Here is a 26,922-nt window from a genome sequence, read left to right as displayed (position 1 = left end):
CACTAGAAGAATCTGAAGAGGTTAGGAACCAGGAAAGAAACAAAACACAAAGAAACACACACACACACACACACACACACACACACACACCAAAAAAAAAAAAAAAAGAAAAGAAAAGAAAAGAAAAAAGGGGAGGAGAGAATATAACCTCAGAGCGGACAAAACAGGATGATCCACTTAGTCCTGAGTGTATTTTGGTCTATATGTTAGAAGATCCTAAATTCTAAAGTTATAAAGAAAACAAATATATATATATATTATAAAAATATATTTATTATATATATTACATATATTTTATAAAAACGAAATTGAATAGAGTCAAAGGAAGCCAAAAATGAAAAACATATCTGTAACATGTAATTGTAAAATATGAAAGTTAAAAAAAGATTTAAAAAGAAAAAGTGGATTAAAAAAACTAGTTGAAATGGGAAAAAAAAAACACAGGAAAAATTTGAACTGAAAGACGAACAAACCATAAGAAAAAACCTTGAGTTCTTTATATATATTATTTTACCCTCCCACTGGAGTTTTCCAGTCCTGGTTGGTCAGTAAACTTGCTGTTCCCGTGTTCTTCCAGCCAGTATTCTGGGGTCTGGGAGGTCTGCTGTGCTGGTTCTCAGGTGTCTGTGCCTGGGCAGAGTTGCCCGCCCCTTGCCAGGGGCCTGGGCTCAGTTTAAGCTGTTTGCTGTTTGTGGCTTTTGTTCCCTGAAGGCTTTCCACAGCACTTAAGAGGGTGGAAATAAAAATGACTGGCCCCCATCTCCAACCCCAGAGCTGAAAGATCGTGGTGTGTGTCAAACTCTACAGACTGCTATGGTGCCCACCCACTCACATCCTCCAGGGGGAAGATGGAGGGACACTGATTTGTGTGATTTGCAGGGCTCTGGCAGGGAGAGCTTCCCCCACTAGGGCATGGAACTGCACGCCCCCTCATACAGGAAGGAGAGGGTCACCCTGTTTCTGTCCATTGCAGGAGTGTTCACAGAGTGTTCATCTGGTTGAGTGTGCACCCGCTCTGCCTTTCCTGAAAGAAGACAGAGGGTTGCTGCATTCCCATCCTTTTCAGGGGCCCAACACCCAGAGCAGTCACCCAAGCCAGCCTTGGTTCATTGTTTAGGGCAAAACAAGCTGAGGGTCCCCTCCCTGGCTCAGTTATTTAAAGCCATTTCCCTGCAGCAATGCTTGGAATTCCTTCAGCTGAGACACTCCTGTTCTTTCTGCACTTCCAGGGATATTGATCCCCACTGTCCCACCTTTAATTCTGCCCCCACTTCACCCCTGAGTATCTTTCAGGCAGGGAAGTCTCTCACAGGAGCAGATTTCTAAAGGTCCCAATTTTGAGCTCCAGGGCCACATCACTTTCCAGTACCAGCTTACAGAGGCTCCTCCACACCCCCACACCATTTATCTTCCAGTATGGCCCCTCCATTTCTCTTCTCCCCACACTCCTTCCTTGCAAAAAATGGTCACTTTTCTATTTTTTTTTAAGATTTATTTATTTATGAGAGAGAGAGAGCGAGGCAGAGACACAGGCAGAGGGAGAAGCAAGCTCCATGACGGGAGCCCAATGTGGGACTGGATCCTGGGACTCCAGGATCCTGCCCTGGGCCAGAGGCAGGCGCCAAACCACTGAGCCACCCAGGGATCCCCTCACTTTTCTATTTGTATTGTTCCAGCCATTCTTTCCTTATATCTCAGGTTGAATTCATAGTTTTCAGGATGATTTGAGAGTTATCTAGCTAAATAAGGGGACGAGATGAAAGGAGGATCCCTCCCCTTTTGCCATCTTGCCTCTTCCAATTAATTTAATTTAAATAAAAAATTAAAAAATGCATCTTCCAAACCAGGAAAAAAAATTACATTGGCTATTTGGGATCTCCTGTGGTCCCATATAAATTTTAGCAGTATTTGTTTGCCTTCTGTGAAGAGTACTATTTGTATTTTGATTTGGATTGTGTTAGATCTGTAGATTGCTTTGGGTAGTAAGGACATTTTAAATATATTAATTTCTCTGATCCATAAGCAGGGCATATCTTTCCATTTGTTTCGTTTTCAGTTTCCTTCTTCAGTGTTTTATTGTTTTCAGAGTATAGGTCTTTTACCTCCTTGGTTAAATGCATTCTTAGCCTCGGACCCTGGCGCCCCAACTAGACTAGCGGGTGGAGGCAGAGGCGGTCTCGGGTCCCCTGTAGGCTCCGTGGAGGGGGTCGCTGTACAGAGGCTCTGCGGCGGGCCTTGTGGGGGGGCATGGCCAGGCCTGGCCAGGAGCTTGCCCCGTGCCTGACCCGAGAGTGACCTGAAGGGGGCCAGGGCGTGGCCACAGGAGAAGCTGTGCCCAGATGCGGACCTGGCCTTGGCAGGAGGTTGCACGGCCGCGCCACCGGTCCAGGCCCGCGGTTCCCCGCGCCCCGGGCTCCCAGCAGCAGCTCTGCAGGCCTCGGCCCCCGGTGCGCAGGTCAGCGTGGGCCCCGGGAGGCGTGAGGGGCCCCGGGGTGGCTGTGCGAGAGGTATCGGGCCCTCCCTGGTGGCGCGGCGGGTGCCAGGGAGGGGTCGGGAGGGGACAGTGGGCCTCGGGGGCCGCATGCAGGCGGCCCCGTGGCGAGCTGGGCCGATACCCTTTGGGCCGCCAGGGTGCCGGGCAGAGGGCTGTGCGGGGGAGGAGTGGTGGGACCTGTTGGCGGAGGGGGTGGCGGTGGGGCCTCCTATGGGTCAGGCCGGGTCTCACATGGGCGGCTCAGGGAGGGTGCGGGGCCCCTCCCCCGGGCTCGGGGAGGTGCCCCCGAACCCATCCACTCGCTCAGAGGGGTTAGGATGCAGGCACCGTCCACTTTCAGGGCAGGGCCTTGGGGCAGTGGCTTTAGGGCCTGGGATGCGGGGCCCCAGGAGCTCCACCAAGGCCCTTGGCTCTTCCTCCGCCCCCCTCCCACACCTCGCCCCTGCCCCCCTCCCCGCTCTCAGGTCCCCCCCTAAGCTCCCTAGCCTGGCTGGGAGCCCGCCCCCCCCTCCTTGGTCCCTTACAGGTGAGTACGGCTACTTCTGAAATTTTTGCATTTTGAAAATGTTCCCCTTTCTCCACAGCCTCCAAACATTTGGTGTTTCCTATCTTCTTAGTATTCTCACTAGTGTCAGGTGGGATCTCATAGTGGTTTTGATCTGTATTTCACTGGCGGCCAGTGATGCGGATAATGGTCTCGTGTGCTTTTGGCCATGTACGTCTATGTCTTCCTGTGTGACTTTTCTCTTCCTGTCTTGTGCCCATTTCTGGATTGGATGGTTGGTCTCTTTGCTGTGGAGTTGCAGAAGTTCTTCAGAGATCTTGGATGCAGGCCTTTTATGTGACAGGTCATGTGCACGTATCTTCTCCCAGTCTGGACGTTGTCTTTGAGTTTTGCTGAGTGTTTCTTTTGCTGTGCGGAAGCTGCTCATCTTGATGAAGTCCCAGCGATCCATCTTCGCTCTTGTTTCTCTGGCCTCGGTGGCTGATGTAATTTGCCCGAAGTTGCTGTGGCCCAGTTCAAGAAGGGTGTTGTTGTTGGCTGTGTTCTCCTGGAGGGTTTTAATGGAATTTGTCTCACATTTACATCCTTCATCCATGTTGAGTTTTATCTTTGTGTATGGTGTGAGAGAATGCTTCAGTACCATTCTTTTGCATGTGGCTGTCCCATCCCACGTTCCCAGCAGCCTTTAGTGAAGAGACTGTCTTTTTTCCAGTGGATGGTTTTTCCTGCTTGGTTGAATATATGGTCTTGACTGTAGAGTTGAGGGTCCACTTCTGGATTACTCTATTCTGTCCCATTGGTCCGTGTGTCTGTTTTTGTGCTAGTAGCACACTGTCTTGATGAGCACAGCTTTGTAGCACAACCTGAAGTCCGGCATTGTGATGCCGCCAGCTGTGGTTTTCTTTTCTAATACTGCCCTGGCCATTCGGGGTCTTTTCTAATTCCACACTAATCTTCAGATGATTTGTTGCAACTCTCTGAAGGGAGCCTTTGGTATTTTTGATGATAGGGATTGAGTTCAATGTGTAGGTTGCCCTGGGTCACGTTGACATTTTCCCAATATATGAATTCTTCGAATCCAGGAGCATGGAATAGTTTTCCATCTCTTAGTGTCCTCCTCAATTTCTTTCAGATGTGTTCCGTGGTTTTTTGGGTAGAGATCCTTTACGTCTTTGGTCAGGTGTAATCCTACGTATCTCATGCTTTTGGGTGCAGTTGTCACTGGGATGGACTCATTAATTTCTCTTTCTTCAGTCTCATCGTTGCCGTATAAAGAGTTGAATGATTGCTCGGCATTGATTTGGGATCCGGCCACGCTGCCGAATTTGCTGTATGAGTTTTACAATCTTGGGGTGGAGTCTCTTGGGTTTTGCAGGTACAGTACCATGTCATCGGTGAAGAGGGAGAGTTTGACTCATTCATTGCCAATTTGAATGCCTTTTATTTCTTTCTGTCGCTTGATTGCTGAGGCCAAGATATCTTTTAGTATGTTGTATAGATGTGGTGAGAGTGGACATCCCTGTCTCTCGTTCCTGATCTTCGAAGAAAGGCTCCCAGTGTTTCCACATTAAGGATGATAATTTGCCACAGACTTCTCGGGGATGGCTTTCAAGAGGCTGATGAACGTTCCCTGTGTGCCCGTACTCTGAAGCGTTTGGATCTGGCATGGATGCAGTATTTTGTCAAATGCTTCCTCTGCATTTGTCTCTTGAGAGGATCATCTGGTTCTTGTTTTCTCTCTGGCAGATCTGATGAAGCCCATCGAGTGCTCGCCGAGTGCTGAAGCAGCCTTGCAGCCCGGGGATAAACCCCACTGGGTCATGGTGAGTAACTTCTTAATAATGTCCCGTTGCCTCCTGTTGGGTCGTATCTTGTGGAGAAGGTGTGCTTCCATGTTCATCAGGGACGTCGGTCCAGGATTCTCCCTTTTGGTGGGTTCTTGGGTTTTGGAGTTAAGGGCGCAGCAGGCTGGGATGGGGCCAGACTGGAGGTGTGGCTCCTTGGCCCAGGCGTCGGGTCCCACGTGGAGTGCAGAGGCACAGGGCAGGGGGACGGGTGCTGTCGGTGGAGAGGCCCCAGGCATGTGCATGGGCCCAAGGGGCAGTGAGGGGTGCTGGGTGCTGGGACCTGACCTGGGCAGAGCCTGGGCCGCCGTGAGGGCGGGTGGGCTGGGGGGGCCTAGGGGGCGGGGGCCTTTCCTGGCTTGCTGCGGGCAGATGGTGCAGAACTGGCAGGGGCAGCAGGGGCCCGGAGAAGCGTGTTGTCCTCAGACGAGAGGAAGAACCACAGGTCGGTGTGTTAGCTGCCGAGGGGGATGCAGCCGGGTCCACGTGTCCCGCCCGGAGGGCAGAGGGAGTCCTGTGGCCTGGGTGGCAGGTGCGGGCCCCGAGGGAGGAGGGGCAAATGCAGGACTCTCCAGCCACACGAGGTGCACCCAGAGCCCTGGTGTAGACTGAGCAGGGCCCATCACGTGGACTGCATTTTCCTCCCAGAGTAGGAGAGTGGCGGGAAGGGGGTAGGTGGGAGGAGGAGAGAATACGGATTGGGGCTTCCAGGGCGGGACACCTGTAGCCTGGAGGCCCTGACAGGGCCCTGTGTCCAGAGCAGTGTGGGCTTTGGAAAGCAGAGGGCGGGACAGTCCTGAGGAGCCAGTGTGCTGAGGCCACGGGTGTGGGGCAGGTATAGGAGGCCGGGGACATGGGGCAGGTACAGGAGGTTGGGTGCGTGGGGCAGGTACAGGAGGCCAGGGGCATGGGGCAGGTACAGGAGGCCAGGGGCATAGGGAAGGTACAGTAGGTTGGGGGCATGGGGCAGGTACAGGAGGCCAGGGGCATGGGGCAGGTACAGGAGGCCGTGGGTGTGGGGCAGGTACAGGAGGCGGGGGGTGAGGGCAGGTACAGGAGGCCAGGGGCATGGGGCAGGTACAGGAGGCGGGGGGTGAGCGCAGGTACAGGAGGCCAGGGACGTGGGGCAGATACAGGAGGCCAGGGGCGTGGGGCAGGTGTGCAGAGGCCAGAAGTTCAGGGCCGTAGAGTGTGCAGCAGTCCCTTCAGCCCAGGGCCGCACGTCCTGAGCGCAGCTGTGTCTGTTGGTGGCGATGACGGTGGGGGCAGCGAGGACCAGTCACCTGCCAGGAACCCCTGTGGTTGAGCGGCCAGGTGCCACTGCTCTGCAGGTGGTGAATGGGGCAGTGGTCTGGAAGCAGCCAGGGCCGGGGCCTCGCTCCCTGGGACCCCTGGCTGGAGCCCCCCTGGGGGAGCGCTGCAGCAAGGGAGGCCAGAGCATTAGTGCGTGAGGGGTGCGGACATCCCGCTCCTGTGGCCTGGCCCAGCCTGCGCCAGGTGCCAGGTGGGGCAGCAGTGGGCATGGCTGCTCTGACCTGGCCGTGGAGCAACGAGGAGGAGTGCACCGGGGGCCCGAGTGGGCAGTGTTTCCTCACGGGGGGAGGGGGCTGGCACGGATGAGCAGGGTTTCGGGGCACCCTCCTCCACAGGCCGGCCTCCTGGTGGGGACCCAGAGGCCGAATGAGAGAGGCAGCAGATTACGCCGGGCACTCCCTGGCCGGCCCTGTGGCTCCTGCCCCACTGCCCTGTGGCCCTGCCAACCTGTGGGTCTTGGGGTGCTCATCTGGACCCCGATATGCCCTGCCCCGGCCTCGGATTGTCCCCCACCCCCCACAGTTCCCCATGCGAACTCCCCCCCCGCCCCTGGTCCCAACTGTCAGCAGGTGACCTCCGGGCATCACCCCCATCACTGGTGGCTGGTTACGTGGCCCACGCTGAGGGCGCCCTGCGGCCCACCGGGCAGGGCTGTGCCTGACTACAGGGTGTGGGCGACGCCAGGAGGGAGGGGAGCGCCGGCCGGCAGGTGGGGGTGCGGGGAGGCCCCGGACCAGGTGCATGCAGAGCGCCAGGCAGAGGAGCGCCCCCACCGGCCTGCTGGACACAGATTCCTCCTGCACGCGGGCAGCTTCACCAGCGCTCACGGGGCTGACCAGCCAGGGGGCCTCAGTTTCCCAGGGTGGATCATCGTGGCGGGGGGGAAGGGAAGGAGTGATGAGGTGCGTGTAGGGCGGTGACCTGGGCCCTGCTGTTCTGCTGTCCGTTTCACCCCTGGTCCGCTGGCCTCCCGCTGGCCCGTGTCCCGCCTCTGGCCCAGAGCAGGGCAGCCCGTGGGGTCCCGACCTCCCACTCTGTGCCTCCGAGCGGGGTGCCCGCATGGGGGCTGTGGGGTGCCGGGCTGCAGGGGGGGGCACGTAGCTCGCCGGTCCCGTTGCTGCCAAACGTGCAGTCGAGGCCGTGCGGGGGCACAGAGAGGCTAGACGGGTCGTGCGTTGGCCCGGAAAAGACGTGTGTTCCGCACGGGAACCTGTCAGCGTATGGGGGTGGAAAGGCGCCCACGATTGCACCCGGGGCACATGAAGCACCTTGACCTTGCAGAACCCTGTCCGCGGCCTCCCACACCCACGCTGCCCGCCGCCCCCGACTCGTGGCTTCAGGAACAAGTGGCACGAGCTGACCACTGGGCCTTGAGGGGGCCGGCATGCGGCCCTTGGACGTTGCCCCCCGCCCTCCACCCGGAGTCTCCTGGAGGCTGGTCAGGATCTTGAGATGCCCAGTTGGGAGTTCGCCACTTGCTCTGACCGGGCTGGCACTGGAGGCCTTTCTCCTGAGGCACCCGCTGCTGTGGGCTCTGCTGGACCCCGTGTGGGGAAGGCTGCTGGGTCTTTCACCAGGATGAAGGGGGGGGTCGGCTCTGTCCATTGCAGGCGCGCCGGGCCATGAGGTGCCCTGGAAGCCTGCGAGCAGGGGTGCGGGCCTCGTGCCCTGGGGAGCAGCTGAGGCTCGGCCTCCGGAGCCTCCGGGACCTCCTCCCTCCCTGACACCTGTGGTTTTGGGGAAGCCTGATGGAGGAGTCAGGGTGACGAGTCCCGTGTGGCGTGTGGAGCTCACATATTAGAGTCAGAACATGTGTTTTGTCCGAGGCCGGGGTGCCTGGTGGCCCGGGGCTTTCTGGGTGCTGCTCTAAGCTTTCCAGGGCCTGCGACTTTCCCCTGCCCCTCCACGAAGAATCTTCTGGATGAGGATTCACTGGCCACTGGGGCTCTGAAGACAGGCTGCTGATGTGAGGGGTGTGCCCTCCCCCCACTGTCCGAATCTGTCTTTCCTGGTCCCGGAGGGGATGTGTTCCCTCAGTGACTCAGTGGTCAGCAGTGCCACCAGGCTACCGCCAACCCCCGCCCCTGCTTGGGTCGCTTACAACAGCCCCCGACCCCAGGATGACAGGAGTCTGTAGAGTCTTAGCTTGTCCTTCCGTGGGTACACGGTTGGCAGATGTCTTCTCCCTGGCTTCCGCCAGTTTACTTACATGGCGTGTGACTCTGAGTGCAGCCCACTTCTCAGTGTCCTCTCGTGTGGACCATGGCATCCCCAGTGTGAGGGAGGGGTGTGCTGGCTGGCCCACTTCTGCTCGGGGTGGGGGCTACAGATGTGGGCCTCCCTGACCGCAGGGTGGAGGGCAGAGAGGCTGTCCCAGGGATGCATGGTCTGGCTCTTGTTCTCGGGATGAAATGTGTGATGTGGGGGCTCGCTGTCCTGTCCCGTTCTTTCTTCATCAGCTCAGGATACATTGGGCTCCCCCTGGCCCAGGCGGGGCCTCCCGGGCTTGCACCCCAGCTGCGATGTCACCATCCTTTTGCATCGGCAACCCACTCGGGGCTCACGCGGTGGACATCTGCTGGACCTACTCTGGGGACAGGACGTGTTCCAAACATCTCTCAAGTCATTAGACTTGCCTTCCTGTTTTTGTTCATTGAATTTATTCCTGGGTATTTTATTCTCTTTGATGCAGTTGTAAATACAATTATTTTCTCTGCTTTTCTGAGCATTCATTGTTTGTGTGCAGAAACACCACAGATTTCTGTGTGTTAATTTCACATCCTGAAAATTTGCTGAATTCAGTTATTAGTTCTGACAAGTTCTTGGTGGCATCTTTAGGGTTTTCTGTAGATACTAAGCCATTTGCAGAGGAGATAGTGTGTGATTTTCTTTCTATGCCCGGTTGCTGAGTCTGGGACTTATGCTGTTGGATGGGAGTGGCCTCCCTGTCCACTCCTGACCCTGCAGGAGAAGCTCTCCTGTTCTCACTGTCGGGGCCGATGTGTGCTGTGGGCTTGGCATCCCCGGCCCTCACTGTGTCGAGAAACGTGCCCTCTGCACCTACCGTGTTGGGAGTTTTTATCCTGAAAGGATGTTGCGTCCTGTCAAATGCTTGTTCTGCATCTGCTGAGAGGATCATGTATTTCTACCCTTTCTTCTGTTAATGCTATGCATCACATCCATCGATTTGTGGATATCGAACCATCCTAGCATCCTGGGAACAAATCCCACTTGGTTGTGGTGTCCAGTCCCTTTAATGTACTGTTGGAAGTGGCTTGCTCGTGTGTTTGGGGGGATTTCTGCATCTGTGATCATTGGGGGTATTGGTATTAGTAAAAGATCATCGGGGATCCCTGGGTGGTGCAGCGGTTTGGCGCCTGCCTTTGGCCCAGGCCGCGATCTTGGAGACCCGGGATCGAGTCCCGCGTCTGGCTCCCGGTGCATGGAGCCTGCTTCTCCCTCTGCCTGTGTCTCTGCCTCTCTCTCTTTCTCTCTCTGTGACTATCATAAATAAATTAAAAAAAAAAAGATCATCATCTTTTTTGGTCAGGTCCAGTGGTTTTGGGTTCAGGGTAATGCTGGCCCCATAGAGTGAATTTGGGAGCTTTCTTAGAGCTTAAGAAGTGTTGGTGATCTTATTCAAACGTTTGGTAGAGGTCACTAGTGAAGCCATCCGGTCCTGGGCTTTTCTGTGTTGGGGGCTTTTGATCACTGCTTCAGTCTCTGTACTAGAAATGTCTGCAGATTTTCTGTTTCTTTTTGATTCAGTCTTGGTAGGTTGAGTGTTTGTAGGGATTTATTCATTTCTTCTAGGTTGTCAGGTTTGCTGGTGTATAAGATGTGTCCCTTTTTATTCACTACTTGGCTCTTTCACCAGGACATGTGCTTGTGTTTGGGACTCTGGCTTAAATACCTTTATCGAGAGAAGTGCGCACACCAGACAGCGGGTGCTGCACACGTGGGAGCGATGTGGTGGGTGGGCTGCAGTGGGACGTGGTGGGACATGTCCATATAGCTGTGTGGGGGGGGGAATGCACGTGTGTATGGATATCCGCGAGTGCATTGCATACATGCATGAGAGCATGTGCGTATGCAGTTGTGCACACACATGTGCATATGGACATGCTTGTTCACGTATATGTGTGCAGGTGTCCATGTGTGAGTATGTGCATGTGGGCTAAAATTATTTTAGATGCCTTCCTGTTATGTTTCTGAAGGATGCTATTCTGTGGCTTTCCTTATGTCGTCTTCATGTGGAATCTTGGTCAGGCTGGTCTCCTGGAAGAGTTTGGGCATGTTTCCTCCTGTTCCACTTTCTGGAGATTTTCTTTCTGAAACTTTTAAAAAATTCTTAAGAAAATTTATGTATTAGAGAGAGAGCATGAGAGAGCACAAGTAGGCTGGAAAGGGAGAGGCAGGCTCCCCACTGAGCGGGGAGCCCAACTGGGGGCTCCCTCCCAGGACCCTGAGATTATGACCTGAGCAGAAGGCAGACACTTAACTGACTGAGCTGCCCAGGCACCCCTGGAAGTTTTTATGTACAGGTTCAATTTTTTAAAATAGGGCTATTATATATATATATATATATATATAAAAAATCAGGGCTTTTCTAAAAAAGATTTTATTTATTCATTCATGAGACACACACACACAGAGAGAGAAAGAGAGAGAGAGAGAGGCAGAGACAAAGGCAGAGGGAGAGCAGGCTCCATGCAGGGAGCCCGATGTGGGACTCGATCCCAGGTCTCCGGGATCATGCCCTGGGCCGAAGGCAGTCACTAAACTGCTAAGCCACCCAGGGGTCCCTAGAATCGTTTTTTTTTTATATGTATGTGATATATCCATATACGATATGCCTATGTACATATATCAGAGTGAGCTTTGTGTTTCATAGTCTTTCAAGGTATCTGTCCATGTAAGCTAAGTCACCGAGATTGTTAGAATAAAGGTGTTTATGGTATTTCCCTCTTAGCTTTCTAATACTTGCAGAAGCAGCAGTGACATCATCTCCTCCTTTTCTGACTGTGCTAATTTGTATCTTCCCTCTCTCCCCCATCATTCTGGCTGCACGTTTATCAATGATATCGATTTTTGTAAAGAGTTTGCTTTTGGTTTCATTGATTTCTCTGTTTTATTGTTTTTCTCTGATATTTTATTGTTGTGATTCTTGTGCTTTCCTTGTTTTTCTTTTACTCTTGTTTTTGTAGTTTGGGAAGATGGAAGCTGAGACTGCTGATCAGGATCTTTTCCCTCCAAATGTGAAGAGTTGGTGCCGCAGACCAGGCAGGTGTCTGGCTAAGGTGGCATCCCCGCGTTGCTGCGACGCTGTGTCCTCATTTCCCCTTGGTTCAAGATGCTTTCTAATTTCCCTTTTAATTGTGGTTACACCCATGGCTTATTTAGAGATATGTTTTTTGAGGGAATTTTTTAAAGGTCTTTCTGTTTTTGACTTCACGTTTAATTCTGTTGTGGTCAGAGAACACATTTTATCAAAAATTTGAGTCCTCTTAAGTGTACGGTTCAGAACACGGTCTCCTCAGTAACTGAGCAACAAGATGCACTGTGCTTCCGTGCCATCCTTGTGTTCTGGGGTGTTGTGTACACACGCTGAGGCTGGCTGGGGACGGGCTGCTCATGTTCTTACTCTGCGTCATTACTTATGTCCTGGCTCCCGGGTTTCTCAGTTCCTGATCGAGAGGTATGGAGTCTGCGACATACTTAGAGATCTGTCTGCTTCCTGTGTTCTCGAGCTCTGCTATTTGATTTGTAACATTTAGGGTTCTTAGGTCCTCTTGATGAATTAACTTTTTTAAGATTTTATTGATTCATGAGAGACACAGAAAGAGAGGCAGAGACACAGGCAGAGGGAGAAGCAGGCTCCCTGCAGGGAGCCCGATATGGGACTCGATTCCAGGACCCCGGGGTCACACCGTGGTCCAAAGGCAGGCGCTCAACCACTGAGCCACCCAGCGGTCCCATTCTGGTCTTTTAGAGACAGAGTGTGTGTGTGCCTGTGAGCCAGGAGAGGAGCAGAGGGAGAGCTAAAACCAAGAGTTGGATGCTCAACCTACTGAGCCACCCACGCTCCCCTAATCCCCTATTTTCATGAAGAAATGACCCTCGTTACCTGGAGACCTAACATCCTGTGTGAGCATAGCCGTTCCAGCTTTCCTTTGATTATTGTCGGGAAGCATGTCTTTTCCATCCCCCTTTCTTTTCCCCCAAGGGGTTCATGTCTTTCTCTAACGGGCTGGGTTTGTCTTTTCTCCCTCGAATCTGACCATCTGCGTTTGCTGTGCTGTGCCGTCGGCCCGGGTTTGGTTTGTCCCATCTGTTCTGTGTCGTGGTTTTACTTTTCCTGCCATTCTGTGGGTGTAGGGGGTGCGTTCTGTGACTCTGCCCTTGCACCTCTGTTGGCTCATGAGTGTGCACCGTTGGCTCTGTCACTGGGCTGGCTGCTCCAGGGTCTGCGGCAGGTTCCTTGACGTTGTCCGAGGATCTCGCGGATGTGCCTCCTCATGTGCCTCCCTTCCTGGCCTTTGTGAGGTTGCTGCTGTGCATGTTTCACTTCTTGTTATAAACCCTGTTCTGCATTGTTGCCATTTATGTTTGGGCAAACGAGCCATTCCCTTTAGAAGAGGGAAAGTGGGGTCCAGCCTGTGCGGGTCACCAGCGGGTCTGCGTGTGGGTGCTCTGCAGGGAGGAGGGCGGGCCAGCCGGCGATGAATGAGCCCCGTGAGTGCACCTGCATGCGGTCACCCAGACTCACCCCGCCTTACCAGGGTCGCTGTGAGCAGTGAGACCGAGGGTGAGCGTGTTGGCTTGGTCTCCACGGTCTCCGGAGGTTTATTTACCCTTGTGCCCGGCGGACCGCAGATGGACACAGTATTTATTGCTTGAGCCACTTTAGGTTTACATCTGCTCTGACCACAGGGCTCTTCTCTGGATGCGGGGAGAGCAGCCCCACTGGGAGAAGCAGACGTTGCTCCATGAGCGTGCAGGCTCCCTGCGGAGGCCCAGACTCTGGCTGTGCCAGCCTTGGAGGTGGCCTGGGTCCCACGCGCCCCTCGGGGCTGACAGCTGGAGACCATCCTCCGTCGGGGCTGCGCCCCAGGAGTTCCCGGCCGGAGCTTGGTGCACTCTGGTCGGTTCTCAGCCCCCAGGCGGACTGTGCCTGGCACACAGCAGGCGTACACACTCGGACTAGACTGGCGTGGGGTCCAGCGCAGTCGGCCAGCTTGGACAAGCCTGGGAGGCATTGCCTGTCAGGGCGCATGATGTCCACGTGGGGGCTCACCTTGGGACCTCGCCCCGGGCTTGGCCAGTCTGCACAGTCTCCGCCGCACATGCAGTGGGGAGCCTTCCTGGCCCCCCGACCCACTGGATAGGAATGCAGGGAGCGTGTTGTTTGGGATTGTGAGGGAAGACGGGGCGGTGAGGACACGGAGAGGCTGGCCGAAGCCGCGGTGCTGTGCTCCCCCGGGAGCCGCCGGAAGGTGACCATGAGGACCGATGAGGGTGAGGTTGTCCATCTCCAGTGCCCGGGGATCCTCTGCGTGTGGCCACAGAAGCCAGTCTGGGAGCCAGAGCTCGTTGCAGTGTGTGCCCACGTCCCTCCTCCTCGCCGGGCTCCCCTGGGCTCAGCAGGCAGCGCGAAGACTCAGTGGCGTCCTTGGGTCTCCTCGCGCCTTGGCTTCCTGGCCAGTGAATGTGAGGAGCCGCGGTGGCCTCATCCCCGGAGGTGGCCTCCTCCCGGAGCATGCTGCGGGCAGGGAGTGTGTGCGACGGCCAGCTGCGTCCCCAGCTGCGTCCCCAGCTGGCCCGTGCTGACGTGCTGTGCCTGTGCCGTCAGGCTTGCACGCAGGCAGGCTGTGGGGCACGTGGTGGCTCGCCTGGAGTGTCCCAAGCCAGAGGGGCCCGCATGGGGCAGTGTGGTCAGGACTCGGCCCGGCTGTCCCAAGGGAGGAGGGGGCAGAGCAGGCGGCGTCCACCCTCGGCTTGGGGGACTGTCCCCCCGGGCGAGCCTTGACGTTGTGGAGGCATGTGCATGACGGCCAGGGGCACAAACCGGCTGCAGAGCATGTGCACATGCAGCCACGAGCCGTCGGGGGTGGGCTGCGGGGACGAGGGCCCCAGGGCTGTGGGTTCTCGCTGAGTTTTAATTTTTTGGAGCTTCCTGCATTATGATGAGCCCGATTTAATTCTTCCCTAATGAGCAGGAAATAAACACTTCCCTGAAACAGCAGGCGGTGTGTGGAATGCGACCACTGGGGTTTCCCGTGGGTGGAAGCCCAGCCACAGTCCGGGTTGCCCCGGTTCACGATCCCCTGTCCCTGCTGCGTGGTACCCAGGGGGCTGCCCCGGTGCCCGGTCCCCAGTGCGCAGTCCCTGGGGGTGGGGGCCGGGGGCCGGGCTGTCTCCAGTGCATAGTCCCCCAGGGGCCTGGGGTCCTCCTCCCCAGGGTCACTCACCTGGTCATCCCCGCTTCGCCTGCTTCTGTGTGCAGAGATGTAGCTTCGTTTCAGGAGGAGACGATCACTGCTCGTCTCTGGCAGCTCAGGGCTGTGGGGTGTGGGCCCCCGGGAAGGTTGGGGGCACCTGGCGACCCTGGGGGTGCCTGCGTGCTTCTGGGGACACGCTCAGAGAAGCTGCAGGGAGAGGTCCAGCCCTGCCTTCGGGGGCTGGGGAACGTGTTGCGTGGACTCACCTATGCATGATGGCAGGGAGGACACAGCGGCCCCACCTGACCCCTGTAGCCCCTCTGGCTGGCGGCTTTCCTCCCGGGTTCTAGATGTCACCGCACCTTGTGCTCACAGTTGGGCCCCAGCCCTTCCCTCGAGAATGACGAGGCCGCCGTGATGCCTTTGTCACCCACCCTGTGGACCGCCAGCATGGAAGCTCTGGGTCTCTCTGGGCTGTGGCACCTGCTCATCATGTCAGGTGTTCTCTCCTTCGCAGCGTTGTTCCAGGCGGGATACGTGTCTGGGTTTAATGTATGTTTGGCATTGTCCGATGGCACGGAGCTCGTGCCACTGGTCACGGCCCCACAGACCCTGTAGAGGGCAGGGCAAGGCATGCGGGGCACAGAGGGTGCTGGGCTGCGTGGTGGGGCCTTCACGGGGTTTCCACAGAGGAAGGGCGAGGCGGGCAATGGGCCTGACAGTCGGTACGTGGACCCTGGCTCCGGTGTCCCCTCCTCTGTGATCTGGCAGCCAGCCTGGGCGGCAGGGCAAGTAGAGCACGTGGGGTGGGGTGGGGGCTCCAGACCCTTGGGCTACCATGGAGACAGCGGGACTGGTCGTCGCGGCCCCTGGGGCTGGGACCCTGCCTGGTTCCTTCATGTTGGGGAGCCTTCCTGGGTGCCGCCGGTCTCCCTGTTCGTCCCCTGGCGTGCCCCTTGGCCGGCTCCCAGGTGGTTCAAGGCTCATGGTTTCCATGGTCCCTGCATGCATGCGACCCACCTGCCGGCTGCTTCCCATGACGTCCGTCCCATGGGGGGCCGTGGCAGCTGCCCGGAAAGCGGGGCGCTTGGCAACTTACTGCGGTGAACTTTTGCCATCATTGTTCCTGCACTTATTGGCTCGTGATTCTTTACATTGAAGAAGGTTCACACGTCAGCTGATTGGTGATCCTCAAAAACGGTGCCCGCTTGGCTTTTGTCACCGATGTGCTTTCCGACTGAGGAATGGGCGCCCCGGAGCCGCCTTCTGGCCCCTCCGTCCCGGGCGTTCCTGGGATTGTGGGTGCCCGCTGTGCCTGGATGCATCCCCCCTGCTCTGGGACCTCCCCGCTGGTGCTGTCTGCCTCCAGGGACGAGGCCGCCCCCAGCCCATGTCCCTGGACAGCGAGACGCCCCCCCGCACACAGATGCAGCAATTGCTTCCATCCACGGGAACTGGTTTTCCAGCTCCTTGTCCTCCGGCGTCTCAGGACGCAGGGGTGAGGCTGTGTTTTAGAAGAATAATTGCGAGTTCTGTGTTTGTGTTGCTCTTTCCGACCACTGAGTCACTCCGCTCCTTTGATTCTCACCCGCACGTCCCTTCTCCCCAAGGCTGGAAGTCCCCGCGCTGGCGACGGCCTTTCCCTCTTTCATGTCTCTGTGCATCGAAGGCTCAGAGGGATGTTGCCCGCTCGAAACGTGCGACAGGACCCCACGTGCAGTTTTGGGTTCCTCGAGGCCTTTCTTTGTTTTGTCTGCAGCTGACGTCCCACTGGACGCGCAGTCGCCGTACCCGGACGCGGTCGCCATCCCGATGCCGTCGCCCACCCGACGGTGTCACCCTTAGGGCTTATTTCATTTTGGTTTTGCGTTTTGAGCATCGCTGCTTGACATTTATTTATTTATTTATTTATTTATTTATTTATTTATTTTGATTTTTAAAAATTGATTAGAGGGCGAGAGCGTGAACACAAGCAAGTTGAGGGGCAGAGGGAGAAGCCGACTCCATGCTGACCAGGGAGCCCGATATGGGGTTTGATCCCAGGACCCTGAGATCATAACCTAAGCTGAAGACAGACGCTTCAGCTGAGCCTCCCAGGTGTCCCTCAATTGAATTTTTTGAACTGTGTATAGTATTTGCATGGCTTGGTTCCTCGGTGGAGACCCCGAGATCTGTGCGTGGAGGGAGGGCCACCCCGCCCACGGGGTCGGGCATCGTGCTGCCTTGGGCAGTCCCCTCGGTACCAGTACCAGGAGCCGACGTGCACGATGACCGCCTGCTGCCCAGAGCCACACCGGGCACGGGGCCGTCTTGGGCCTGCCTGGGCCTGCAGAGTCGGTGCGGGGCTGACGGCCTCTCTGCGGTTTGACAGACATGGCTCCTGTGCGGTCCCCCCCCCCCCGGTGGGCAGAGGCTCTGGGAACACAGGACCCTCATCCTAGCCGGGAGCCAGCTCTCAAGGGCTGGGTAAAGGGAATTCTGTGCGGACGGTTCAGGAGGAACGGAAGTCACGGTGGATGGTGGTCCGCACCTCCTCCCAGCGATCGCTCTGGCTGTCGTCATGGGTCCGGGCCCCACGGCTGCCCACTCCGCCGGGCGGCGGGTCAGAGCTTGTCCATGAGGCCCCGCGTGCGGCCTTCCTGCCTGGATCCTCCTGCAGCCCCTCGGGCCTCGCTGGCCGCTGTGTCCCCCAGCGTGGACATGTGGGTGGAGGTCTCAGAAACCGCTGTCCCGTCGTCATCGCAGAGGCCTGGCTCCAGCTCCAGGGGTGCCCCTCAGGGGGCTTGAGGTTGGAGCACGCTCAAGTCCATGCAGCACCTCCTCTGTCTCGCGAGCTGGCGAATGGCAGCCGGGACATTGGAGGTTAGAAGACGAGGTGAGGCGTTCGCTGCTTTCAGCCCAGTCTGCTGTGCGCTGTGCCTTGCCCTGCCCCGCGGCCAGGCAGCTGGGAGGGGTGGAGGCTGTGCGGCGGGACCTTCATGAAGGACACATCTGCCGCTGACAGCCTGTAATTAGGAGGCTGTGGCCTCTGGCCGCTACCTGCTAAGTGGCTTTGCCCTTACTTGGAGGTCGGCGTGCGGGCAGCGTGCTCACTCCCAGGGCTCCCCGTGGGCACCTCCCTGCCTTCTTGTGGCTGTCGCACACCTGGGGTCCAGAGACAGCCAGAGGCACAGGCACGCCCTGCCGAGGTGCTGATGGGCACACATCACCCTTGAGGTACCAGGACCTGGGCCGGCTGCAGGAATAGTGCCGTCACTCCTGGGCTCCTCGGAGGTGGGGGTCTGCAGCCCCGGGCTGGTCTCTGGGAGGACGCCCTGACGCCCAGGAGACGGGCGAGGCTTGGCAGTGGCCTCTGGTGCCATCCCTGGACCCCAGGCCTGGGGACAGGGGACGTTGGGAGAGGGCTCCCTGTCCTTGGCCTGCATGGGTGTCCTGGCCTGCCTGCCCACTGGGGACGATGGGGACAGTAGGGTGAGCGCTCTGGAAGAGCTGGGAGAGAGCCCAGGGCTTCCTGCTGGCTGGAGGCTTGGCAAGCGTGGCTGAGGAACGCGGGCTGGCTGACTCCCAGGGGTCCGGCCCTCGGCTCTTCCGGGGTGGGGGCGTCTGCCTCCAGCCATCTGGCTCCGGCTCCCCAACACCAGCAGAGGACAGGCCGCCACCAGCATGGCCTTCCCGTGGGATATGCGGGAGCTCCTTTCTGCAGGCAGGGAGGCTGGAGGGGTCCAAAAAGGTGGCTGCCGCTGTCCTCTGGAGACTGAATGGTCAGAACTGGACATCCCTGCGGCCAGCTCGCAGTCTACGGGGGAGCCCAAGGGGGCCGGGCGGGCACCCCATCGTCTCACGTGGGGTGTGGGTGGGGCTGTAGGAGGCAGGAGCCGAGGGCTCATGCGGAAGGCCCGTTGGACACACCTGCTGTGGGGGCCACCTGTGGACAGACCAGGGCGGCAGAGGGGCTAGTCACCTGGCTCAGCACTCCCTCCGGCACCTGACTGTGGCCGTGCGTCCCAGAGCCGGGCGGGGACCCCGTGCTCCCGCCTGTTCAGGAGAGCCTCTCCTCATGGGTGTACACGAGGGCCCAGCTCATGCCCATGACCTGTTTTTTGCAGGTCGGTGGCCGAGGCCACTGAGGTGTACAGGAACATGTGTGTGGGGCTGCACACCGGCAGGGTCCTCTGCGGGGTCCTCGGCCTGCGCAAGTGGCAATACGACGTGTGGTCCAACGACGAGATCCTGGCCAGTGTCATGGAGGCCGCTGGCCTGCCTGGGTGAGTCAGGGGGAGGCGATGCGCTCCGGGCCAGAGGACTGGTGCAGGTGCTTCTCGGAGCCACCTGGGAGGGGCCTGCGGGGGGGCCCAAGGACCCCGGCCTCTGCAGGAGCCACAGTGGACGGAGAGGAGGTCCGAGGCTCGGACCACCTGGTGCTGTCGCTTCTCTCTGCTCGTCCCCTGCACTCACGTGAGGAAGGGAGGCCCCGTGGCCTCAGAGTCCGGAGGGCACGCCGGCTTCCTCCTGGCACTGTGTGTCCAAGTGCCTGGGCTGCCACTGACATGGGGAGCCTGAGTCCTGGATGCACCCGCGGGGAGGGCCGCCCTGGGCATGGCGGGGCTGCTGTGTTGCAGGAAGGTCCACATCACAAGGATGACGCTGGCGTGTTTGAATGGTGACTACGAGGTGGTGCCGGATCATGGGCACAAGAGGAACAGCTTCCTGAAAACTCACAACACGGCACGAAACGTTCTTCATCGTGCCGTCTCACCGGCAGAAGGTAGGCTCCGGGAGGGGGACGGGGCCCCCCTTGCTTGGGCCTGGGCCAGGCCCTTGGGATGGACGGGCTCCTGGATCCCCAGGCAGAGCCCGGGGTCCTCTCGGGGGCGGGGCCCCCTGCAACCACCCTCCCTCCACTGACCTTCCTGGGCCTCAACTCCTCTCCAGCAGCACAGGTCAGGGGTGGGGCTGCTGAGGGCTGAGGGTGCTGTGCATGTGGGAGGGCCCGTGACTGGCATGGGGGCCCTCAAGGGTTTTGTGCCCAAGGAAATGGATTTGGGTGTGATTAAGGGGGCCTAGTTCTTCCAGGGCTCAGGCAAGAGGTTCAAGTCACAGAGGAGGGTCTCAGGGCATATGCGAGGGGTGTGGTGCACAGACAGGGGGCGCAGGGCACAGGCAGGGGGCACGGGGTACAGGCGGTGGGCGCGGGGCACAGGCTGGTAGGGTGAGGGGCACAGGCAAGGAGCGGGGGACACAGGCATGGAGCGGGGGACTCAGGAAGGGGGCACAGTGCACAGGCGAGGGGTGCGGGGCACAGGCGAGGGGCAGGGGCACAGGCAGGGGGTGCAGGGCTCAGGTGGGGGGTGCGGGGTATAGGCATGGGCAGGGGACACGGGCGAGGTGTGTGGGGCATATGTGAGGGATGCGGGGCACAGGTGAGGGGCAGGGGGCATTGGTGGGGGACGTGGGGCACAGGCGGGGTTCATGGGGACTAGGTGGGGGTTGTGGTGCACAGGCAGGGAGCAGGGGGCACAGGCAAGGGGCTGGGGGCAAAGGCAAGGGGCGCTGGACACAGGTGGGGGTTGGGCACAGGTGGGTGATGCAGGGCACAGGTGGGGGGCGAGGGGCACAGAAGCGGGGAGCGGGGGGCACAGGAGGGGGGTCACGGTGCACAGGTGGGGTCTGGGGTCACAGGACGGGGTCTCAGGGCACAGGCAGGGGTCGTGGGGTACAGGCGAGGGGTGGGGGTGCAGGCGAGGGATGGAGGCACAGGCGAGGGTTGGGGGGCACAGGTGAGGGGCAGGGGGCACAGAAGGGGGGGCCGTAGGGCACAGGTGGGTTCTGGGGGCACAGGTGGGGGTTGCGGGCATGGTCCTCACCATCCCCCCCCACGGGGGGCAGGGTCTCCCCATGTCCGTGTTTCCTGGTGGGGTTTTGGGGGGAAGCTTCCTGCCCATCTCTCTCAGGCCCTGCGTGGCTGCAGTCAGGATGACGGGCTGCGTGAGCTCTCTGGTGCATCTGCCACCTGCCCAGCCTGGGTTCCCACGTCCTGACGGCCCCTGGCAGCTTCCCTTTCTTACCACGTTCTTGTGCATCTGTAAGTGTCCCTGAGTGAGTGTACATGCGTGTGCATGGCCATGTGTGCATGAGAACGCATGCATGTGCTCGTGCGCGCCAGCCCTTCCCTCCCTCCCTGTTGTCTGATGTCCCTGCTGGATTCCTGCCCTACCTGGGAGCACAGGGCCGCGTCCCTGATTCCTGGCCCAGCCCCTGACCCCTGAACCTCTGTCTGCAGTGCGGGATGCCTCCCAGGTGGGGCCGTGCACACCTGCCGATTCTGGTCCTTTGTCTGTTTGCCGGGGACAGCGGGTCCTGGCCTCCCACCTTGGGTTTGCCCCCGGGGTGGAGACAGGGCAGTGACAAGGCTGGTGGTTCCGAAGGGCGGGGAACAGGCACCGAGGCTGGGCCAGGATGCCAGCTGGGCAGCTGGGGAGGTGGATGTTGGGTGACCCTGCTGGGCAGGCCCTTCTGCCCACAGGCACTGTCCCCACTGCCCCCCGGGGCCCGTGTCCCCGTTGAGATGGGGTCTCTCACTGGCCCTGTGTCCCGGTCGTTCATTTCCATGCCTGAGTCCTGCGCAGGCACCCTCGTGTATGGCCAGGGCTGGCTCTCTCGGTTTTCTGGACGAATGGTTGTAGGTATGACTTTGGCATCTCTTTTCCACTATGTATTATTACTATTATTATTACTACTATTATTATTATTAGGCTTATTTATTTATTCATGAGAAACACAGAGAGAGAGAGAGAGACAGAGACAGAGGCACAGGCAGAGGGAGAAGCAGGCTCCACACAGGAGCCCGATGCAGGACTCGATCCCGGGACCCTGGGGTCATGCCCTGAGCTGAAGGCAGACGCTCAACCGCTGAGCCCCCCAAATTCATGTCACATGTGTGTGCGCTCAGGGCCTCTGTGAGTCAGCGTGGGCATCGTGCTGTTGTACAAATCCGTGGTCGTGGCTGCTTGAACAGGAGAGAGGTTAGCTTTCTTACACTTAAAGTGAACCCAGAGAGCAGGCAGGTGGGAGCCCACGTGGCAGCTTCATGATCGTCTTGAGCCAGACCCGTGACCCTGTTCCGGCCTGCCTGCCGTCATCGCCACGTGTGCCAGCTCGGATGCTGGGGCTTCTGGTCCTTGAGTCCTCGTTTCAGCTGGCGGGATGGAAGCAGAGCAGGGAAGTCCATGTTGGCCCCCAAGCTGGCTCTACTGCCTGCCCACCCCCGTCATGCCCACATCCCCACAAGGCCTGGTGGCGAGCAGAGCGGGTCGGGGTCACCTCTCCTGCCTGGGGTCAGCCAGCCCAGCCAGGCCTCCCGACTTCCCGCGAGGGCCTCTTGCTCCCTGCGGCTCTGCCTCACCTGGGTCTCTGCGTGGACTCTGGTGCTTCCTGCTGGCAGCACGCCGTGACCCCCTTGTTGTGGGTCGCAGACCGGGAAGCTGGAGCAGAGATGTTAGGTGCGCCCTCGGGGCTTCACGGCTGGCCCGCACCCAGGGCTCTGTACCCAGGCCTCGAGCCTGCCCTCTGGCAGGTCAAGAAACAGGCTCAGGCGGCCAGAGTCTGCACCAAAACGGGCATGTTTCCTCGTGACCTTGGCTCTGACTTGTTTTCTGAGGAAACACTATTGTTGTGGAAAGTCCAGGGAAGAACGACAAAGAGGGAGTGCGTGGCCTCGCTGCGGGGCAGGGGGGCGGGGGGTGCAGCGGAGGTCCTGCCCTCGAAGGAGCTGGGCCTGCTGTCCCAACCCATCCTATGTTCTCGCTGCGTTCCGGAGGGGGGGTGGTGATGCACCACCCTGGCTGCACGCATGTCTGTGGTGGCACCACACAGTGTGCACACTGGGGCCCCCGGCGGGCTCCCCGAGGTCGCAGCTCCCCAGGACCCATGCACCCGAGCTAGTGATGGGTGCCGCTGGGTGGTGCCTGTGGCTGTGCCCTGGGGTGTCTTGGCGGCCACACTCGGGGCCCGGAACGTTCCCTCACGCCACGATCCCCCTTCTGCTGAGCCATACTGTCCCCTCCCCAGCCGCCGGGCCCCCCATGGACGGCTCTCCGTGCTGACTTCTGCACTGAGGACATCGTGGACGCGGACCCTGGGATGCGCCCCGTGACTCTGGCTCCTCCTCACTCGGGATGGAGCCCCGGGTCCCCCGTCCCCCCGTGCTCTGCTGGCATTCCGCGGGGCGGGCGGGCCACCGTAGGCGGACCCGTTGAAGGATGTTTAGCTTGTTCCCAACCGTGACTGTTAAAAATAAAACCGCAACATACGCTTGCGTTCCCTTTCGTGGGGACCAAAATGCTTATTATCTGGGACAGATGCCCAGCTGTACTGCGGATGGGTCTTGTTTTTGGTTTTTGTTTTTTGTTTTTTTTTTAAAGAAACTGCCAAACTGTTTCCAGAAAGGCCGTCCCATACCACGTTCCCGGCAGCCACGTGTGAGAGACGCAGCTTCTCTGTGTCCAGCCAGCTTTGTGCTGTCTCTGTTTTTAGAAAATTTTGTCTGTTCTAACACGTTTAGTGACTTGTGTTTATTGGCATCTCCCAGGTGGCTCGTCATGCCAGCCACCTTTTCAAGTGTTTGTTTTCTGCCCATATATTTTCTCTTTGTTGGCAAAATGTCTGCTTTGTAATTGGAGTGTTTTTTTTTCTTGGTACTGTTGACTTTTTGGAGTTCTCGATGAATCCTGGATCTGATTCTACTGTCACACGTGTGGCTTGTCTTTCCGTTCTGTTCACAGTGTCTTTCCCATGACAGAGGTTTCAAATTTCAAAGATGTCCGATTTACTGATATTTTTTCCTTTCTGGACTGTGTTTCTGGTGTTCTAAGAATTTTCTATGTAGCCCAAACCCTAAAGATTATCATGTTTCTTCTAAAAGTTTATACTTTTATGTTTTCTGGTTAAACTTATGGTGCATTTTGAGTTAATATTTATATATACATATATTTTATCTCATCGTTTAAGTTAGATTTGCCAACATATAGCATAACACCCAGTGCTCATCCCGTCAAGTGCCCCCCTCAGTGCCCATCACCCAGTCACCCTCACCCCCCACCCACCCCCTTTTCTTCCACCCCTTATTCGTTTCCCAGAGTTAGGGGTCGCTCGTGGTTTGTCTCCCTGTCTGGTTTTTCCCATTCATTTTCTCTCCTTTCCCCTTTATTCCCTTTCACTATTTCTTAAACTCCCCATATAAGTGAAACCATATTTCTCCGATTGACGTACTTCACTCAGCATCATACCCGCTGGTTCCATCCACGTCGAAGCAAATGGTGGGTATGTGTCATTTCTAATGGCTGAGGAATATTCCACTGTATACAGAGACCACATCTTCCTTATCCATCATGTTTCGATGGACACCGAGGCTCCTTCCACAGTTTGCCTATTGTGGACATTGCTGCTAGAAACATCGGGGTGCAGGTGTCCTGGCGTTTCCCTGCATCTGTATCTTTGGGGTAAATCCCCAGCAGGGCAATTGCTGGGTCGTAGGGCAGGTCTATTTTTAACTCTTTGGGGAACCTCCCCACAGTTTTCCAGAGTGGCTGTACCAGTTCACATTCCCACCAACAGTGCAGGAGGGTTCCCTTTTCTCCACCTCCTCTCCAACATTTGTGGTTTTCTGTCTGGCTAATGTTCACCGTCCTCACCAGGGTGAGGTGGGATCTCGTTGTGGTTTTGATCTGTATTTCCCTGATGGCCAGTGATGTGGAGCATGTTCTCATGTGCTTCTTGGCCACGTCTATGTCTTCCTCTGTGACATTTCCATTCATGTCTTTTGACCATTTCAGGATTGGATTGTTTGTTTCTTGGGATTAAGTTTGATAAGTTCTTTTTATAACATGTGAGTTTTAGGTCGAATTTCCTTCTTTGCACATGGACGACCAGTTGATCCAGCCCCCTTTGTTGACAAGACTATCCTCTTCCATTGAACTGCTTTTGCATTTAGTAAAAAATCATTGACCATACTGGTGTGAGGCTGTTTCTGGGCTCTCTATTCTGTAGATCTCTGTGTCTCTCCTGGCACAAGTGCTGTACTGCTCCAACCAGGGTAGCTACACAATCAGTCTTAACCTTGGGTTGAGTGATTTTGAGAAAAATGAGCTATTCTCATCCCTTTCCCTTTCCATTTATATTTAAGATAAGCCTGTCTATGAAAAATTTCCTGTTAGGAATTTGATAAGAATTACATTAAACCCATGCACCGCGGGGCACCTGGGTGGCTCATTGTTTGAGCATCTGTCTTCGGCTTAGGCCCTGACCCGGGGTTCTGGGATCGAGTCCCACATTGGGCTCCCTGCATGGAGCCTGCTTGTCCCTCTGCCTGGGTCTCTGCCTCTTTCTCTGTCTCTCATGAGTAAGCAAGTAAAATCTTTTTTTTTTAAAGAACCTGTGCACATCAGTATGAGGATAATCGACAGCTTTACTGTGTCATGTCTTCTCATTGATGAGCACGTGTGTCCCTCTGTTCATTGAAATCATTGATTTCTTTCATCAGTATCATATAGTCTTCAGCATACAAGTTGTGTACGTGTTAGATTTGTACCTAGTACTTCGTTTTTCTCCATGAGTACATATGTCACTGAATTTTAACTTTGGTCTTCACATACTGATTATTAGTTTAAGAAATACACTTCTTTTTCAAGAGAGAGAATGAGAGTGCACAAGCAAGGGGAGGAGCAGAGGGAGAAGGAGAAGCTCAAGCAGATTACTTGAGGGGGCCCAATGTGAGGCTTCATCCCAGGACCCTGAGATCATGCCCAGAGCTGAAACCAAGACTCAGAGGCCCAACTGACTGAGCCACCCAGGTGCCCCAAGAAATAAGTTTTTTATGTTCATCTTGTATCCAGTGACCTTATGGAATTCATTTGTTCTAGAGTTATTTCCTCCCCTACATAGAATATCTATGTACGCCATTGTGGCATCTGCAAAGGGACAGTTTTCTGATGTTCTTTTTTCCTTTTTCTTGCCCTGTTGCAATGGCTGGGGTTGCTGAAAGCACTCCATCTTTCACCAGCGAGTACTATAGTAGCTTTCAGTATTCTGTAGATCTTCATCAAGTTGGAGAACTTCCCCTCCCTCCCTAGTTTTCTGATCTTATCAAGAATGAGTGTTGAATTTTGTCAGATTCAACTGTCAAATTCTCTGTGTCAATTGACACAACCATGGGATTATTTATGTGGTGTATTGTATCGATGGGCAGATGTGTAAAAGGATCTGCATCTCCAGACATGGTCATGGTGCATGCTTCTGTTCTGAGGCTGCCGAATTCTATTTGCTGTTTTGTTAAGGATTATAGCATCGGTATTGAAAGAGATGGCCTGTAGTGTTCCTTTTTTTGTATTGTCTTGGTCTGATTTTGGTATCAGGATGATTCCGACTTTATAAAGTGAGTTGGAAGGTGTTACCTTTTCTGTTTTCTGGAAGAGATGATACAGAATTGGTGTTAATTCTTCATTCTTAAATGTTGAGTAAAATTCTCCAGTGAAGCCACCTGGAGCTGGAGATTCATTTTTCGGAACCTTTACAGTTATGAGTTGAATTTCTTTAGTAAATTACAGGGCTAATCTCATAATCTTTCACGTTAGGTGAATTGTGGTAGTGTGTGTGTTCCCGAGTCGTTCATTGGTCCAGGTCGTCAAATTAATGTGTGTAATTGTTCACAGTATTTTCTTATTACCTTTTTGATGTCAGCAGGGTCTGTAGTAGAATTGTTTTCATCCCCAGGTTTGTTAGTCTCTCTCTCTTTTTCTTTGTCATGCCTGCTGGAGATTTGTCAATTTTATTGATATTTTTAAAGAAACAACTTCTGTTTTCTTGCTCTCTGCTGGGTTCCGCCCGCATCCACATGGAGTGCCACATTTTGAACGTCCCGTGCCCGTATTTGCAGACGCAGGCGTCTCAGGGCCAATGATGTGCTAAGTCACCTGGTATCTCAGAGCCAGCAGGTGGTGGAGGCATGACCACATCTCGGCCCCACACCTGCCCCGCCAGACAGCAGGCTGAGGGAATGGAAGAGCTTTTTCTTCAATAAGTGGAGGATTTGACATTTATTTTTTTCCTTCCTTGGTGGCAGCAGCTGGCATTGAGAACCACATCAGAGAAACTCAGACACCGCTAATCGTTCTCTGCGAACGTCATCTACACCACGCCGGGCATGCGTGTAAACAGGTACATCGGCCGCCTCCTGGAAGCGTTCCAGATGGAGCTGGAGCTGGCAGACCTGGACTTCTTCACCCTGAAGTACAAGCAGGCTGACCGCGAGCTCAAGGTAGGTGGAAGGGG

General features: G+C 56.4%; 1 protein-coding gene across 1 annotated transcript in view; it reads left to right on the top strand.

Annotated features, from left to right (window-relative positions):
• Window positions 1-26,922, top strand: part of LOC140598517 (adenylate cyclase type 1-like) — a 36,008-nt gene that overhangs the window by 8,864 nt on the left and 222 nt on the right. The window contains exons 2-5 of the mRNA XM_072755340.1: window positions 4,746-4,822; window positions 18,705-18,863; window positions 19,218-19,363; window positions 26,714-26,908. Of these exons, the coding sequence (XP_072611441.1) occupies window positions 18,739-18,863; window positions 19,218-19,363; window positions 26,714-26,895 (453 nt within the window). The 5' untranslated portion in view covers window positions 4,746-4,822; window positions 18,705-18,738 and the 3' untranslated portion in view covers window positions 26,896-26,908. The remainder of the gene's footprint in view (window positions 1-4,745; window positions 4,823-18,704; window positions 18,864-19,217; window positions 19,364-26,713; window positions 26,909-26,922) is intronic.

The sequence above is a fragment of the Vulpes vulpes genome, chromosome 4 (genome assembly GCF_048418805.1).
Source record: "Vulpes vulpes isolate BD-2025 chromosome 4, VulVul3, whole genome shotgun sequence".
Classification (NCBI taxonomy): domain Eukaryota; kingdom Metazoa; phylum Chordata; class Mammalia; order Carnivora; family Canidae; genus Vulpes; species Vulpes vulpes.
Note: the sequence above shows the minus strand (reverse complement) of the source record. Positions and strands in the feature narration are given on the sequence as shown.